General features: G+C 47.2%; 2 protein-coding genes across 5 annotated transcripts; both read left to right on the top strand.

The window, feature by feature from the left end:
- Positions 1–2982: 2982 nt before the first annotated feature.
- Positions 2983–3473, top strand: LOC112891443 (wiskott-Aldrich syndrome protein family member 2-like). Its single transcript, XM_025958296.1, has 3 exons — positions 2983–2994; positions 3082–3285; positions 3356–3473. Exons 2-3 carry the CDS (start codon positions 3112–3114, stop codon positions 3431–3433), a joined length of 252 nt encoding a protein of 83 aa, XP_025814081.1. The 5' UTR covers positions 2983–2994; positions 3082–3111; the 3' UTR covers positions 3434–3473.
- Positions 3474–6859: 3386 nt separating this feature from the next.
- Positions 6860–12802, top strand: LOC112891401 (jmjC domain-containing protein 4). 4 transcript variants are annotated; one of them, XR_003228548.1, is made up of 10 exons: positions 6860–7264; positions 7353–7511; positions 8199–8361; positions 8478–8595; positions 8880–8949; positions 9032–9112; positions 11296–11352; positions 11428–11539; positions 11632–12526; positions 12636–12802. XR_003228548.1 is itself a non-coding variant. In XM_025958247.1 (9 exons), the coding sequence occupies exons 1-9, from the start codon at positions 6875–6877 to the stop codon at positions 12114–12116; spliced, it is 1635 nt and encodes a 544-aa protein (XP_025814032.1). In that variant the 5' UTR covers positions 6860–6874; the 3' UTR covers positions 12117–12802. The 4 variants fall into 4 exon arrangements, 2 of the variants coding, with proteins under 2 accessions (XP_025814032.1, XP_025814033.1); XR_003228547.1 differs by having other exon boundaries at positions 11632–12541; XM_025958247.1 differs by having other exon boundaries at positions 11632–12802.
- Positions 12803–16031: the final 3229 nt, after the last annotated feature.

The following is a 16031-nucleotide window of genomic DNA, read 5'->3' as shown; positions in this document are numbered from 1 at the left end:
TAGCGAAAATGACTCGAGACTCAGTCTTTTTCAAGGTCAGCTTGGAACTGCAAGTGGTTCGACCACCAAGAGGTTGAGTCATCAAGAGTGGTGTCAGATCATGCTGTATGTGTTGACCAACCTTGACGAGGTGACACCGTACATGCAACAATTTATTCAAGAATTCTGGCGTCAATCAAGGGATATCATGGAGCAGGAATTAGATACCCTGCTCAAACAAGGTGCAGGAAATGGATCCCCCAATTTTATTTCTTGGTTCAAACAGAAGGTACGGTCCAATCTAGCCTGTACTTAGCTTTTCACTCTAAGTTGCTTTTACTTAGTTTGTCCAATCCTACTTGAACTTGCAGGGCGTTAGCGATGCGACCTTGAGTGCCGAGTTGAGACAGGTGGCCGGTGGCTTTGGATATAAGGTCAAGTCATATCTGGTTATGACGTGAATGGATATCGTTTTTGTACAAGCAGTCATGAGGAATGTCGACCCAATCGAAAGACCACAAATTCTGGGGTGTTTACTCCCGGCCTTGATGGGATTGAGTATTATGGAAGAATTGAAGAAATATACGAACTCAGCTACTATGGTTCCAAACCACTTAATCCCGTGATATTCAAATGTCATTGGTTTGACCCTCAAGCAATGAGACAGACGCATTCTAATGTTGGGCTAGTCAAAATTCGACAGGATTCAGTCATGACCATAGATGATGTCTATGTTGTTGCTCAACAGGCTATACAAGTTTATTATCTCCCATATGCGTGTCAAAGCAAAGAGCATCTTAAGGGTTGGTATATTGTGTACAAGACATCACCGCACGGTAGAGTACCTGTCCCTAACGATGATGATTACAACTTAGATCCAAACATATATGACGGAGAGTTCTTTCAAGAAGAGGGGCTACAAGGGCGATTCGAGATAGAATTAACCGAGGCAAATGAAATGGAAGTTGAAGCGGTTGATGATGCGGGGGAGGAGGAAGAGGTGCAGAGCGTTAAGGATTTACACATGCTAGAACGACTACAAGTAGACAATGCAAATGAAGACACCGAGTCTTCTGATCTTGTTGGTTACGACATGATTGATAGTGATGATGAGGACTATGATCCAGCTAATCCCGACTACGATGAATATTTTTAGTCAATGTAAGACTATATTATTACGTAATTATGTTCTATTTTCTTTATGTATTTATCTAAGTATGTATTATATATTTATCTGTACTTATTAATTTTCTTTTAATTGCAGGTGATTCACCAGAGATGGTGGGCCGCGGGATGAAGAAGAGTGTAGCGGCCCTTTACAAGAGGTTTTCGGAGGGGAGCAGTGAGCCGACGTCCGAGATGGCTGAGGGACTGTCTTACAGGAGGAGGAGGGGGAGTGGTAGGAGGGCGACAACACAGGCGCCGCCGGAGGAGGAGCAGGCGCTCCCGGAGGAGGAGGTGCCTCCCGGAGGAGGAGGTGCCGCCGGAGGAGGAGCAGGCGCTCCCGGAGGAGGAGGAGCAGGCGCTCCCGGAGGGGAGGACGAGCAGGCGGACGAGGTGGTCCACCAAGAGGGGCCAGGGGACGACGAGCAGGCGGACGAGGAGGGCACGGAGGCCTCTGGTTCGTCAACCGTCTACCAGCGAGGTCCGGCGAGTCTCCCCCAACGACCGATTCCTGAAGCAAAACGCCCGATCATAGCTCCCCAAGAGGATAAGTAAGTAAATTTACATGTTTTCAGTACTTGTTTACGTTATAATTTCAAATTTGTGGTACAAATTAATAATTTTTATCAATCACTTGTGCAGGTTCTGGATAGTTGTGGAGAGGCCCGTTGGTGCTCACAGACGCCATGTGAATGGCATCTTGGGTCTTCTGGTTAGGGATCACTTCCCTGGCCTAGTCACGTTGGCCGGAGAGCCGTGTCCGGCCTATACGTGGGAGCACTACCGGGCCGTCCCCGACATGTGGGATGTTGCCGGCAGACAGTGGCCCAACTTGGCTGAGCGAGTGAAGGGCGAGCTTTGGGTAAGTGATCAATATATCGCATTCGTTGCACATCCTTGATAATATGATTGAAATATATATATCGTGTTTATTGCAGGATTTCTACAGACTCCAGCCCGGGATGGACGCGCAGGCGGATGTGGTTGCCGAGTATCGCTGCAAAAAGCTCGTTACCGACATGTTCTACGAGCAGCGCCTCCAGTCAATCATCAACTACCATGCCGTCATCCTTGGACAGAAGGTCACCAAGATGGAAGCAAGAACTATGACGTTGACTGAGGAGCAGTACTTGCAGATAAATACAAAAATTTGATTTCTTTTTACATTAAGTTGGCTTAATGTCCTCTACTAATATGTCTTGTACTTGATGTTGTGTAGATGGTTCCTCATTGGTGTGCCTACTTTCCTGAGTGCTGGCAGCAGATAGTTGCTAAGTGGTTATCCGACGACTGGAACGCTTTGTACCAGGAGCGTCGTGAGAACCGTCTGACTATGGCCGATGTGCCACACCACCAAGGCAACCGTAACCTGACCGAGTACGCCCAAGCATGGGTACGCGACTTTACTTGTTTTGTTGTTATTCAACTATGCATGATTTCTCATCATCTTGTTTCTCGCAGTCGGCGGCACATGGAGGGCAGCAGTGCAACAAATTCATGGCGTATGCTCTATCCCACAAGGGTAAAGCGACATCCAGTGTCAGCTACAACGCGGAGGACGGGCCCGAGGCGTACAGCAACCCGAGCATCTATACTCGCCTCAATAAGTACACATCGATGGCGAGGGAGGTGCACGGGCCAGAGTACGATCCGACCCAGGAGGATCTTGACGCTGAAATTGTCATGAAGGTCGGAGGAGGAAAGAAGCATGGACGGTACTGGATTTGAGACGGCGCGATCGACTCCTCTTCTACTCCGACTCTATCTCAGATAAAAGCACGGCAAATGAGCTCGAGCGCAGGCATCCGACCTCGTCCGGACAGTTCGACGACCTGTCTCCAGGCACTCCAGGTTGTTGCTTATTCATTCGTTTTTTATCTATTATATTACATAACTTCTCTTTTGTATTATTGTAATATTGGGGTAAAAATTTTGCAGGCTCAGCTGGAAGAAGAGAGGAGAGAACGTATGGAGTTGGAGGCAAGGATGAGGGCGGAGATGGAGGCCGAGCGGGAGGCTGACCGACAGAGGATGGCGAGCATGTTCGCGTACATTCAGAGTCTTGGCGCCGCGACGGGTCTACCTCCGCCACCTCCCTTCGTCACCCCACCTAGACCACCCACCGATCCGTTTTCTACTTCAGTGAGTATGCAATGTTCAATATGTTGTTTATTTTGTCGTTTCACTCATACATTTCATCTATATGTTGCAGAATCAGTCGGCGGCCTCCAATGATCCGTATATTTCTCCAAATCAGACCAACCGGAGCAACTGGCCACCTTCGGCATAGATGATGGAGTTATTTGCATTTGAGACTTAGCTAGATTGAATGTACTTTGATTGTTCATTGTGTACTTTGTGATATACTTGGCTACTTTGAATGTAGCTTTGGTGGCATTATGAGACATTTTGTGATATTTATGCATATTGCTCTGTGATGCTTTTATTATGTGTACAATGGAGGCTTCCCAACCGGGGAGGGAGAGAAAATAGGGAGGTTATTAAAAAAAAAACAAGCTTTGCTGAGTGCTGGCTCCAGTGGCTCTCGGCAAAGAGGGAGAACGGCGCAGCTCTGGATGCCCTTTTTGCCGAGTGCTCTTGACTAGGCACTCGGCTAAGAAGGCGACCAGGGTAGCTGTTGACTCGATCCTTTGCCGAGAGCCTGACGGTGACACTCGGCAAAGGATCCGTCCACGGTGGCGCGCCGTGACGGCCACTTTTCTTTGCCGAGAGCCGCTTTTGGCTCTCGGTAAATTCTTTGCCGAGAGCCCGAGGAAAAGCTCTCGGCAAAGGCTCCTTTGCCGACCCCGGCTTCCCCGAGAGCCCTTTGCCGAGTGGGGCTCTCGGCAAACCCTTTGCCGAGTGCCTTTGGGTCTTTGCCGAGTGCTCAGGGCAGATGTCCCTCCTTTCTATGATCTGAGGCGTTATCATGAGGCAAATTCTATGACACTCTATCTAATTTTAATAGTTTTACTAGCACGGTGCACGTGCGTTGGTACAGGTAATATAAATTTTATCTGAATCTACATAAGACCACCAACTTTACGCTCTTTTTAAATTCACTCCATGTATAGGTCGTGCCGTGACCACGTGAGACATTTATTGTTCAGGTTTCGATTGAGATTCCGATTGATTTGGCCAGGTTCCGATTCGGATGCCAATTGATTTATCCGAGTTCCGATTAGAATTTCAATTAATTTAACGTTAATTTTAAACAGTTTCAGATCCTTAAATCAACGTACAGTCATTTGGATTCTGATTAGGACTCCGATTGACGACCAATTAGAGATAGAGATAGAGATTGCTTCTTGTTTTGTGTGTACTTGTTACAGTGATTTGTAATCCTAATTCGCCATAGGTGGATTTAAGTTCTGGATCGGCCACTGCCGCCAAGACATCGTCGTTCCTCCTCCACACATCCCTGCGCTCGCCACCTCCTCCCCTCCCAGCGTCCTGCTCCACCTCGTGGTCGAAGCCCCATGAGATCTCAAGCTCGCCGCGGAGGTCGATGCGGCGGCGTGGGTGCCCCCGGCCTGACGCCTCATCTGAGCGCCAGACGCGGGCCCGTGCTCTAGGTTCATCGGCGGCGAGGGGCGAGGATGTCCAGGTCGGGGTCCCGCCGGCGGTCCAACGTTGGGCGGCAGGAGGTGGCCGGTCCGACTCCGGGCAGTTGGGGCACGTCAGGCGGCAGGCACTGGAGCGGCACCACCCGCGGATGTCGGTGGCGGCAAGCCAACGGAGGAGTGCGTCAGTAGTGGAGGAAGAGAGCCGGCAGGAGGGGATTGGGTGGCCGGGCCTTGATCTTTGTTGACGTTGGTGGCGGCGAGCCGGCGGAGGAGCGTATTGGCGGCAGAGGAGGAGAACTGGCGGGAGGGGAGGGTGAGAAGAATGTGAGAGGAGAGAAGAGCTTCGTACTTACAAGTGGGCCCTATACGTTAGTCGGTCCAACTCAACGTTTCTATCCATTTTAGCTGGTTAAAATTGATATGCAAAACCAGTTAAGAGGACTAAGTACACAGTTTTACAAAATTGGAGGGGTTAAATATCCGAATTTTTAGTTTTGGGAGTGATGCAGTCCAATCATAATAATTTCGAAGGTTATGCATACTTCTTCCCAAATAAGCAGGTGTGGAACGGGCAGATGCAGCCGTAGAATGCGAACCATATGGCATTGACACTCCAAGTTGCTAGCACCTGGCAGTGGAGATAACACTCGGATGGTTCTGAAGCAGATGTAATAGCAAAATTGCTTTAGATAATAAATAAAAAGAGAAAAAGTTTAAATTACTTCCCTTATAGTCCGGACAAACCCCTAAATTCAATTTACTCCCAAAACTATATCATTTAGTCTAATTTACTCCATAACAAGATTTGTCTTTGTTATTTCTCCATACATTTAAGGTAAAATTATGTAAAATGACCGTGGACAGAAAATATAATGAATTTCCATCATTACTTTTTGTGCAATTATTATGTCAAGGGTTATTTTATGATGTCTATTATCATCCAGCAAAAATTTTAACTTAAAACACCACTTGTGCGTGGAGGAAAAAAAATATAAATCTTATTAAGAAGTAAATTAGACTAATTGGCATAATTGTGGGAGTAAATTGCACTGAAAGAAGTAGTTTAGAGGTTATCAGAATTTTTGGCTATACTCGAGGGAAGTGTTGGCTAAAGCTTTATATATGGTATTGGAAATTAGTAAAAGAATGGATAAACCTACTTTTTTTTTCAAAATAGAGTATAGACGACACGGACGCTCACATACACACATGTGGACTCACTCAAAACACACACAACCTTATCCTGGGAGACTGAACCAACATATCTTGAAATTAACGAAGTCACCACGTACACCCTGCTATCGATTTGCACGTCACCTACCATTGAAGGAAGTATATTTGTTAAATGTTGAAATAAATTTAGAAAAATACGAGCACCCGTGCCTAGTCGAGGACTTGAACCCGGAAGGGATAAATTAGACTAAATGACATAGTTTAGGATAAGTTGAACCGGTGATGATTTTTTAAAATTTTGTGAGTGCATATAAGATTATTCTGATTGAGCTTTCACCATCCATTTTTACTTTCTGCTTGGAATCGGCTCCTCCGAAACCAACAGTTAGTTAGTAAGGGACTTTTATCCTGTGTGTTTAGGGTTTACACGATGCTGTGGTATACAAACATAGGAGAATGTAGCAGCAGCCTACTAGCTGACCTGACATACTCGATCTTTAGTGTAAAAGAAAGGTGACTTTTTATGACTGAAAATTTCATGTGATGTCCCTTTGCTCTTGGCACTTGGCAGTAAGGATCCCAGCCAGGGCGTTGCATCTTGGAATCAAGAATGTATACCATATATTACAACGAATCCTGCCATCATGCGGTTTTTTTTTTTGAAGTAGATGGGTGACAAGATGGACTATAGCACCCACTTGGCCAATTCCCGTTGGGTTCTTTCCCATGGTTTTTTAATGCTGAATATCCAAATGAGCCTGTAGATTGTTTAGTGCACAGGTATGCAGGAATAAGCAACTTAAACCACAAGAAACAATCAAATACTAATATACAAATACAAATGATTATATGTTTCATCGCATATATAAAGACCAAAAGAAGACAAAAAAAGAGAAACAGAAAAACGCGCTTGGAGAAACTGTTGGGCCGAAACGCCGGCCACAAGCGGGAGCGGCGGACACCAGCAGCCCAACTAAAGGCCCGTGCGGCGGATGGGCAACCACGCTCGTGCGGAAACTACGGCCCGGTCGGCTTGTCGCCCCCAACTCCGGCGACTCCGCGACTGCGCACTTCCAACTACGCCGCCGCCCGAGCCCGAGCGAAGCTGCCGAAGAAGCAAGCGTGCCTCCCTTCCCTCTCCCTCGGTCGACCAGATGGACGGCCGCGTGAAGGTGGTGGGGCAGGTGGAGCGCGTGGACGGAGCGTCGCTGACCTACGCGGAGTTCGTCGACCGCTTCATGGCGCCCAACTGCCCCGTCGTCCTCACGGGGCTCACCGCGTCCTGGCGGGCCTGCGAGGACTGGACGCTCCCCGGCCCCGGCGACCGCCGCCGCCCTGACCTCAGCTTCTTCGCCCGGAACTTCCCCTCCCCTCTCGTCCAGGTATCCCCTCCTCGTCCGTGCTGATGGCCCGTTGCGCTTGCTACGCGTATCGTTTGAGGACCCGTACGCAGTGGCATCGATTGCGCAGGTCGCTGACTGCTCCTCGAGGGAGTTCACGGACCAGAAGCGGCTTGAGATGTCCATGCAGGAGTTCATAGACCACTGGGTTGGAGACGCTCACGGTGGCTCCAGTGCTGGGGATCGCGAGAGCTCCCTGTTGTATCTGAAAGATTGGCATTTCGTTAAGGTCTTTTCCCAGCACACTACTCGCTTGATTTTGCTCAACTATTACACTGGCTAGTATTTTTTTTTGTGCATGTAAAGGTTTATGCCAAATCAAAATAAACAGCGAATCACTTTGTGTGCATCTTCTAATTTTTGCTAAAACATTTTATGGTAATAATATAGTATTTTTTCCCATGATAAATATTTGTTTCTATATGCCGTGCCTATGTAAAGCTGGCATATCTGACAGATGTTGTAACTTGTAATGTTATAAACTAAATTATGTTTATTATTATTTTAAGTTGGAGGAAAACTGTGGTATGGAATATGGAGTCAGTTCCAGCAAGCAGCATGATGAATGCCCACTGATTTTATTCCTTTTTTTTCAGAGCTCAAATCTATTATTTAGTAACTGGCTAGCTGCAAGTTTTCATTCCAAGGATTGCAACATTGTCTTAAATCCACATACAAGTTCTTAAGACCAAAATGTTTTCTTATTTTAACTATATGGATTTCACCATAACTTCTGTGCTATGCAGTTGAGGCTCATTTTGAAAAAACAATGTGTGTGTCTATGCTTACAAGATTGAATAATCCTTCAATTGCTCAACAGTAGAATGCAGACAATGCCTCTTTTGTTTTTCCAACTGATATTCCCTTTCCTGCCGCAACAGCAACATGGTTGTAATTACTTATCTTAAATTTCCAGGAGTACCCTGATTATGTTGCATATACTACACCAACATTCTTCATTGATGATTGGCTCAACATGTATCTTGACAGTCACCCTATACATAGAGATTCTGACATTGCCAAGCATAAAAATGAAACAAACTGTTCAGACTATCGGTTTGTTTACATGGGAGAAAAAGGTATGTTCTGTTTTACATGTCTAGCATTGTGGAATTCTGTGATTCCACATGCAAGTTACCCTGTGTTATATTGTGATTATCTCCAATCATAATTATGCTTGAGCTTCGATCTGTAGGAACCTGGACTCCTCTGCATGCTGATGTTTTTAGGTCATACAGCTGGTCAGCAAACGTTTGTGGGAGAAAACAATGGTTGTTTCTACCACCATCACAAAGTCACCGTGTATTTGATAGGTATAAAAAAGTTAGTTTTGGTATTTCTTATCATTGTTTATTGTTGGTAGCTAAAACTTACTTTGGTAACAATTGTTAATGGTAGAATGAAATCATATCAGGTGAGCCTGTTAGATTAGTTCATGTAAAGCAACTATTAAGCATCATTATAACTTTTACATAGAACTTTGCGTTTTCTAAAAGACACATAATACATAATGTAAAAATGCTCCATACCCTCTCTTTTTTTTGTCGTAGTACTTTCTGTTGTTACCTGCTCAGTGATTGTTAATTGTGCCATATAGGTACATGAGATCTTCGGTCTATAACTTAAATGATGATGTTTCTGAAAAGCTTTTTCCTGAATTCAATAAGGTCTCCCTCCCTCCCTCTCTGGTCAAATGCCCTCTGGAAAGTTTCTTTTCTGAAATGTAATTTTATGAAGTTTCTTTTGTAGGCTGAATGGCTAGAGTGCATTCAAGAGCAGAATGAAATCATATTTGTTCCCAGTGGATGGTATCACCAAGTCCATAACCTGGTAAATCTCCCCATATTTGCAACCTAACTGCATGTTTACTGTTTGATGGTTGATCTGTATTGGTTTGGTGTTATGCAAGTAGATATATTTTCCGCTTGGACGAAATAAGGACCAAATAGGATAACATGAAACTACCAATCATTGCCTTTGGATCAGATTTGTGTTAACACTGGACATCTTTAAAATATCCCCACCCATTTTACATGTATATTCCTCTCAGTGACTGAGTAACATATGTAATCTGCTTTCACCAAGTTGAGTTTTCCTTTTCTTAATTTGGGTTGGTGTCACTTGATGCGCACCTTGTTCTTTTTCAACTTAGACGTTTAACTTCCTATGTTGAGGAGGGCTTGGAAGGGCTTGCTTTGCTGTCCCCTTTCATGAGATTGAAAATGTCCTGAACCTATGATGGGCAAATATCATGCAGAACAGGACCGGGACAGCGCGGGTTGAGGAGCTGAGACACTAGAACATAGAGAGCTAGACAACAGATGAGGAAAAACAATATATGGGATATATGAGGGAGAAAACTTTAGACGTTATGAAGATTATTCACTCCCATTGCTTGCACACATAAATGATGCAAACCAATCCTTATGACCTTATATGGTTGGAGTACGACTTGATCGCTAAGAAAGTAAAATGGACGATTCAAAAGAAAAAATCAGCTAATAATGATAAAATGCCAAATTATGAGATATGCTGATATGCATGTGTCGGTTCCGGAAATGGCCGGCAGCTAAATCTCCTCGAAGTGTATGTCGAGTGTTGTGATCGGATGTGGCCTAGCACACAATGACTCAAGATTTATATTGGTTCAGGCAATCGTGCCCTACATCCAGTCGGGGGTCGGTCGGATGTATTGCTTGAGCTTGGGTGCTCGTGAGAGTTTGGGAAGTTTCAAGCTTTCGAGTGAGGATAGACGATGAGTCTACTTCTGGAGCGATGCCTCTTTCCTAAGCGGATGACCCTCCCTTTTATAGTCCAAGGGGCCCCCTCCTTACAGGGGGACTGGTATGTGGTAGGGGGAGAGAGAGAGAGAGAGAGAGAGAGAGAGTGTTTCCGTGCCCCGTCGGTCGGGGTCGTCAGCTTTGTCAGTCGGGACCGCCAACTCTGTCAGTCGGAGTCCTGGTGCGGCCACCGCCTAAGTCCTGAGTCGCGGAGTGGCCATCTTGTTCCGTCCCTGTACATCGTGCTCTTTCGGTCGGGGGACGGGTGTGCACCGATAAGTATGGTATGACAGTCACAACCCGTCCCCGGCACTACGCCCCGTCACTCTGTCATGATGGAGGTGTGTTCGCCATATCGTGATGACGTCACTTCCCATCCATTCGCGAGGACGGGCAGCAAGGGGGACTGTAACCCTCGTGGAGTGAGTGGTTGGCCCCGTACGACAAATTGACTTTGGCGTGCACCCTTATCCGCCGCACCTGCTCCCCGAGGAGGGGGGGGGGGGGGGCAGTACGCAAGGTCCGGCTGGCCTCGGCCTCGCCGGTCGGGGGTAGTGACACGTGTAAGGCGGAGCCTGGTCGGGGATCTGAGTCGGAGCCGTCGTGGTACGGACCCAGTCCCCGAGCGTCCCCTTGGTCGGGGACGCAAGCTAGATTTTCTCCGACCGGGAGGCCGGTCGGGATCATGGGCCTAGGCGGTCTAGACAAAGTTGCGGCCCACAAGGATGGTCGTCTGTTCCAGGTGCGGTTTCGGGCTAGGCAGAATGTCAGTGGAAAGTGGGCCCGCTAGGGACCCCGGGTCTCTGGACCCGTCAGCATGCAACTTCCTAATGATACAATGATCCTTGAAAGAAATGCGTCACATCTCTGTGCATGCTGCGCCTCCATGCTGTGGTTACCGCTGGGCTCATGTCCATGGAAGAACTTTGAATCATTTGAGTCTGCTCCCTGTGGCATGTAAACTGATGCAATGGCTAATCAATTTGAAGAAAATTTTACTCCCAACAACTGAACTAGAGTTACTGACATTTTACTTTTAAGTATTTATCAATTAACATTAGTGTAGCTAAATCTGTTTGAATGATATTCAAATGGCAGTGCATTTATTTATTTCTTAAAAAGTTCTTTGATTTTTCCTGTACAATATTTGTTTAAAGAATTGTACCATCTACCATTAATATACTACAAGCTGCTAAACTCATATGTTTTTCCCCTTTATGGCAATCACTATAGGAGGATACTATATCTATAAACCATAATTGGTTTAATGCCTACAACCTACACTGGGTGGTGAGTACATGTGTTTTGTATCAAGTTAATTGTAGAATAATAAGATACATTCTTGCTAATACTTGGCACATTTAGTGGAACTTGCTTTATGAAGACTACAAAGTTGCAAAAGAATATATTGAAGACATTCGAGATATATGTGACGATTTCGAAGGGCTTTGCCAACGGAACTTGGCAGCTAATACAGGTGATGCTCCAGTATGTGAAATTATTACATGAACAATAAGAAATGCCTTTTTTCAACTTTCTCGGATAACATCCTATTTGATCTATTTTCAGGCATGAACTTCTATGATTTCTTCGTTTTCATAGTGCGGTTTGCTTTAGCCAATGTAATTGAGCTTTACCATCTTCAGCAGCCAGAGGTTGCAACATTTTCAACAGAAACTGCACACCATTTTGTCTATAATCTGAAGTCAATTCGTAATGTGGCATCAAAAATGATAACTACAGAGGCTTTCACTACTGAGAATCTTCGTAGTATTTCTGAAGATAACCGTAGTGCTTTCTCCAATGTCAAACAAATATTAGAAGAAGAGAGTTTCAGAAGGCTATTGGTGACACTATCAAAGGCATATGAACACATAGACAGAGGGCAAAGAAATTGTCTCAAATCTTGTACTTCATATCAGAAGAGCTGTTTGTCAATGATCTGCTTGAAATCTGATTGCAATGTTGTTGATCACATTACTTCTTTGATCGGCGAAGTTTGTGTACCTGCGGATTTGGTGACACTAATTGATAGTGCTCTCTCTGATGGATAGTTTTTAGTCCATCTAGCATGGTAAACTTGTGCTTGCATGAATCCTAATTTGTGAGATATGATGGATATTTGATCACTGTTGGGTTCTGACAGCCTGTCAATTGGAGAATCCATTGTGCATTACATACTTATTGGTTGTCTATGCAGTGCTCACGTTTCATGACATAAACTCCAAACTTGAAGTTTTCTAATGTGATATTTGCATAACAGTGGAAGGTCAAAAGATTGCACCCTTTTATGGCAATCGGGCTGTTAAATTCTTCCATGCAGAAGCTGTCACTAAGGAAGTAATTATTGGTCAAATCACTCACCTTTCTGAGAATTGCATTCAAGTTGAATGGACAAAATTCGCACTGCTTATATATCCAGATGATTTCCAAATATTTTACTACATTCAACCTGTCATATATGGTAAAGTTGCTAACGGTATGAAAGTACTAGTTAATTTTTTAATGGCTTCTATGGAAGATTTCATTTGCAAATCACTCGTTACTTTTCTTTGCTTTCTCTGTTCCTGCAGAGAGGTGGAGAATCTTGAGAAGACAAGGGTTAATGGCAGTCAATCAAGGCTTAAATGAGTGTTCAGCTGTGTTTTAAAGATGTACTGTACTATAATCTGATGAAAAGTTTTGTAAGTGAAATTTTTTCTTAAACCACAGCTTAAGTCAAAGAATCCAGTCTTGATCACCTCTGTTTTATAACGATTAATTTGTTTATCCTAAGAGAAGAGCAATATCAACAGAAAATCTTATGAATATTACCTGTGAGGCGGTGAGTAATGCTTTGCTTTCAAAAAGATTCTGCCTGTACCTTATGATCCTTTCAAAAATCTGTTGGAAGAATAAATGATATGTTAAAGAATAATTATGCCAAGGGTTAGAGTTATGTGCAACATATGATATGAAAATGGTCTAAGGATGGCCCAAGAATTTTGCAGATGCAACCTTTTTGGCTTTATTTTTAATGGCCTTTTTTAACAAAACTAGATGGACAAAATTTCCTAGTTGACTAAGAACATGTAGAGGCTGAGAGACCTGTTTTATTCCATTATCTAGATAAATCGACTGAGAAAAACTATAGTTCCCGCCGGCCTTGAGGGTGCAAATAGATTAAGGATGCATTTGGATGTCGATATTGGAGGGCTTAGTATTGAATTGGGTTCAATACCAATTCAGCCATGGTACTGAAATGACCACAATTCGAATTCTATTGTTTGGATGGCTATTGCATTCCCGTTTGGAATCGTTAGAAGTAGTCAAATTTAATTCACGTTTGGATGTGCAAAAAAAGATATTGGGATTTTCTCATCTATCCTCCTCCACCATCCGACCCTCTGCTCGATCAAGCCCAAGCTCGACGCGCCGCTCTTCCTTGAGCTCCTGCCACTGCCCATGGAGAGAGGGTCCTCTCCCCTCTTAGAGCATCTCCAATAATAGCCCTCAAATCAGATCTGTCGGAGGAAATCTCCAGCCGGTGGCGGAATGCACCCACCAAATCCTAGTTAAGAAAGAGTTTGGGGGAGACCTAAGAGCGCTTGATCAATATGCCGATGAACACAGGAAAAACACGAGGATTTTAGAGTGGTTCGGGTCGCCGGAGTATGATACCCTACGTCCACTTGAGTGTTGTATTGATTGTGGAAGATTGAGAAAGCTTGTGAGTCTAGTCCTTGTGTAAATCTGAGTGGGAACCTAAGATGGATGCCCCTTCTATCGGGTACACTCTCCCTTTTATAGTCCAAGGGGAGCGCTTACACTGTGTGGGGCCCCGACAGGTGGGCCGGTCAACAGGAGCTTGTTCTACGAGAGATATGGAGATCTTCATCTCCAGCTCCTCTCTGTAGTCCTCTCAATCGGGAAGTTGATGTGCGTATCTACAGCCAGGATATGGCCGTGTGCCGCCTTGCCAGCACAGTGACTGTTGTCAGTGTTATCCAAAAGTGGAAGCCGTGCTGCTACTGTTGGGTTAGGACCCTCTGACAGACGAAGAAGCAGCGTTGACCCTGCCGCGCCGTCGCCTCCGCGTGCACTATTGCGGCGCACGCCTCAGCACACCTGCAGCAGGCCATCATTACTCACGCGCGCGGCGCTGTGATGTGACTAGACGCCGTCTGCCCGCGCGCAGAGCACAGTGACGCGCCGTCTTGGTAACAGACGGGCTTACCGTGGTGTCAGTTGGGCAGACCATACTGACATTTAATGCGGTTGTTGGGTTGGCGTCCCGCGAAGGGTCTTCTGCCACGGGCACGTGGCAGGGTTGGCCCTGGAGTCGCCACCTTGGTGGCACGTGGCGGCGCCGGACCCCTTCCCGGAGGAAATAGGGGGGGTCCGGGCCCCCGAGGCCAGTTGGAGAGACAGGCCCATAGGGGTTTGGCTCCCACACGTGGCGGCGCCGGACGCCCTAAGGGTTCGGGCCTGTGGAGGCCATACCCGAGCACCTTGTCTTCATGGGCACGTAGGGGCGCCGGACCTATACGAGCCCCGGGGGGAGGTTCGGAGACCACGATCCCAGCTGTCGGGTCCGGGCTGTACGTCCCGTCTCCCAGAGGACAAGGGTGAGGTCACGGATAACCTCGTGCCTATCAGGGCGGACAGACTGTCAGATGACTCCCTAACGGGCTAGGCCCACGGAGAGGCAAATCTCCTCGTAGTGGGCTATTACGACCATCTGGTCGTGAGCAGTTGCTTGGCGATGATGGAGGATAGGCGGTCGAGCATGTGGTGGCGCGCATCCACCACGATGCGCTTGGCGCACACGCCGGAGCCTGACACCATCGCGCACTCCTGTGAGGCGACAGCGAGACGCTAAGGGCCTGGACACCCTAGCAGGAGGTACCCCTGTCCGTATGTACCGACAGAGGCCCCCGGGCCCACCTCGGGTGGGGAACGAACCCGCAGGTGGGGCCACATCCCAGCGTTGTCCCGGGTGGAGAGCTTGTTCCCGCGCGGGAAAGGGCATGGATGTCTTTTCCCCCTTAGCGGGATCCCCGAGGGGCCCGTCCTCCGCCCGCGCCATGCGCGTTAGGTGGTTCAGGTTCTTATCTTATTCAAGCTCGTCCCGCAGCTCGGGCGGTTCGGATTTTGCCTTTTCCCCCTACCTCCAGCGGCCACTCCTTTGACTGGCGGGCCCGAGCCCTCCGGTCATTGAGCGTAAGAGGAGGGGACCTGGTGTAGGCAGCCGTTCGGCTCCCCCTCGGTCGCCGTGGAGCTCGAAAGGGCGAGTGGCTTTTACATAAAAGGTAGGCGCCGAAGAGACCGGCTACCTTTTCGCTCTTGCCTTCAACAGTCGCCGTAGCGCCCCTTCGTCTCCGCTCGCACTTTGCAATCAACTTTCTTGCGCTCGGCATTTCTTCTCTTTCCTGCTCCCTTGCGATCCATCCCCCGCAATCGCACCATGTCTTCTCTTCGTCACCCCTGCCGCTTCCAGCGCGAGAGCCAGCTGGACATGGTGCGCCGCCTTCTGGGATGGACCTCGCCGGAGCTCGTCGGGAGGATCTAGGCCGGCCAAATCCCCCTCCGCGACCTTGCCGCGGGGGAATTCATCCTCTTCAACTCGTACGCCATGTGCGGGTTGGTGCCTCCGATCTCCTCCTTCTTTCTCCTGCTCCTGGAGGAGTTCGGCCTTCAGCTTCAGCACCTCACCCCCCACTCCGTCCTCCTCGTGGCGGTTTTTGCCTACTTCATGGAGATGTTCGTGGGGGTCCGCCCCTTCACCGCCATCTTCAGGCATTTTTATGCCTTGGTCGGGTCAGGGAGGAGCAGGCGCGAGGTCGCCGCCTACTACTTCCAGCTCCGGCAAGGGACGGCCAGCTCCTACATCAGCGCCTTCTCCAGCGCTAACTGGGAGGATTGGCGTGACGGCTGGGTCATCGCCAAGGCCGACACCAACGAACGCCTCGAGCTGCCAACAGAAAGGC

This window comes from Panicum hallii, chromosome 5 (genome assembly GCF_002211085.1).
Source record: "Panicum hallii strain FIL2 chromosome 5, PHallii_v3.1, whole genome shotgun sequence".
Taxonomy (NCBI): Eukaryota; Viridiplantae; Streptophyta; class Magnoliopsida; order Poales; family Poaceae; genus Panicum; species Panicum hallii.
The sequence above is the reverse complement of the archived record's forward strand: the minus strand, read 5'-3'. Positions and strand labels throughout refer to the sequence as shown.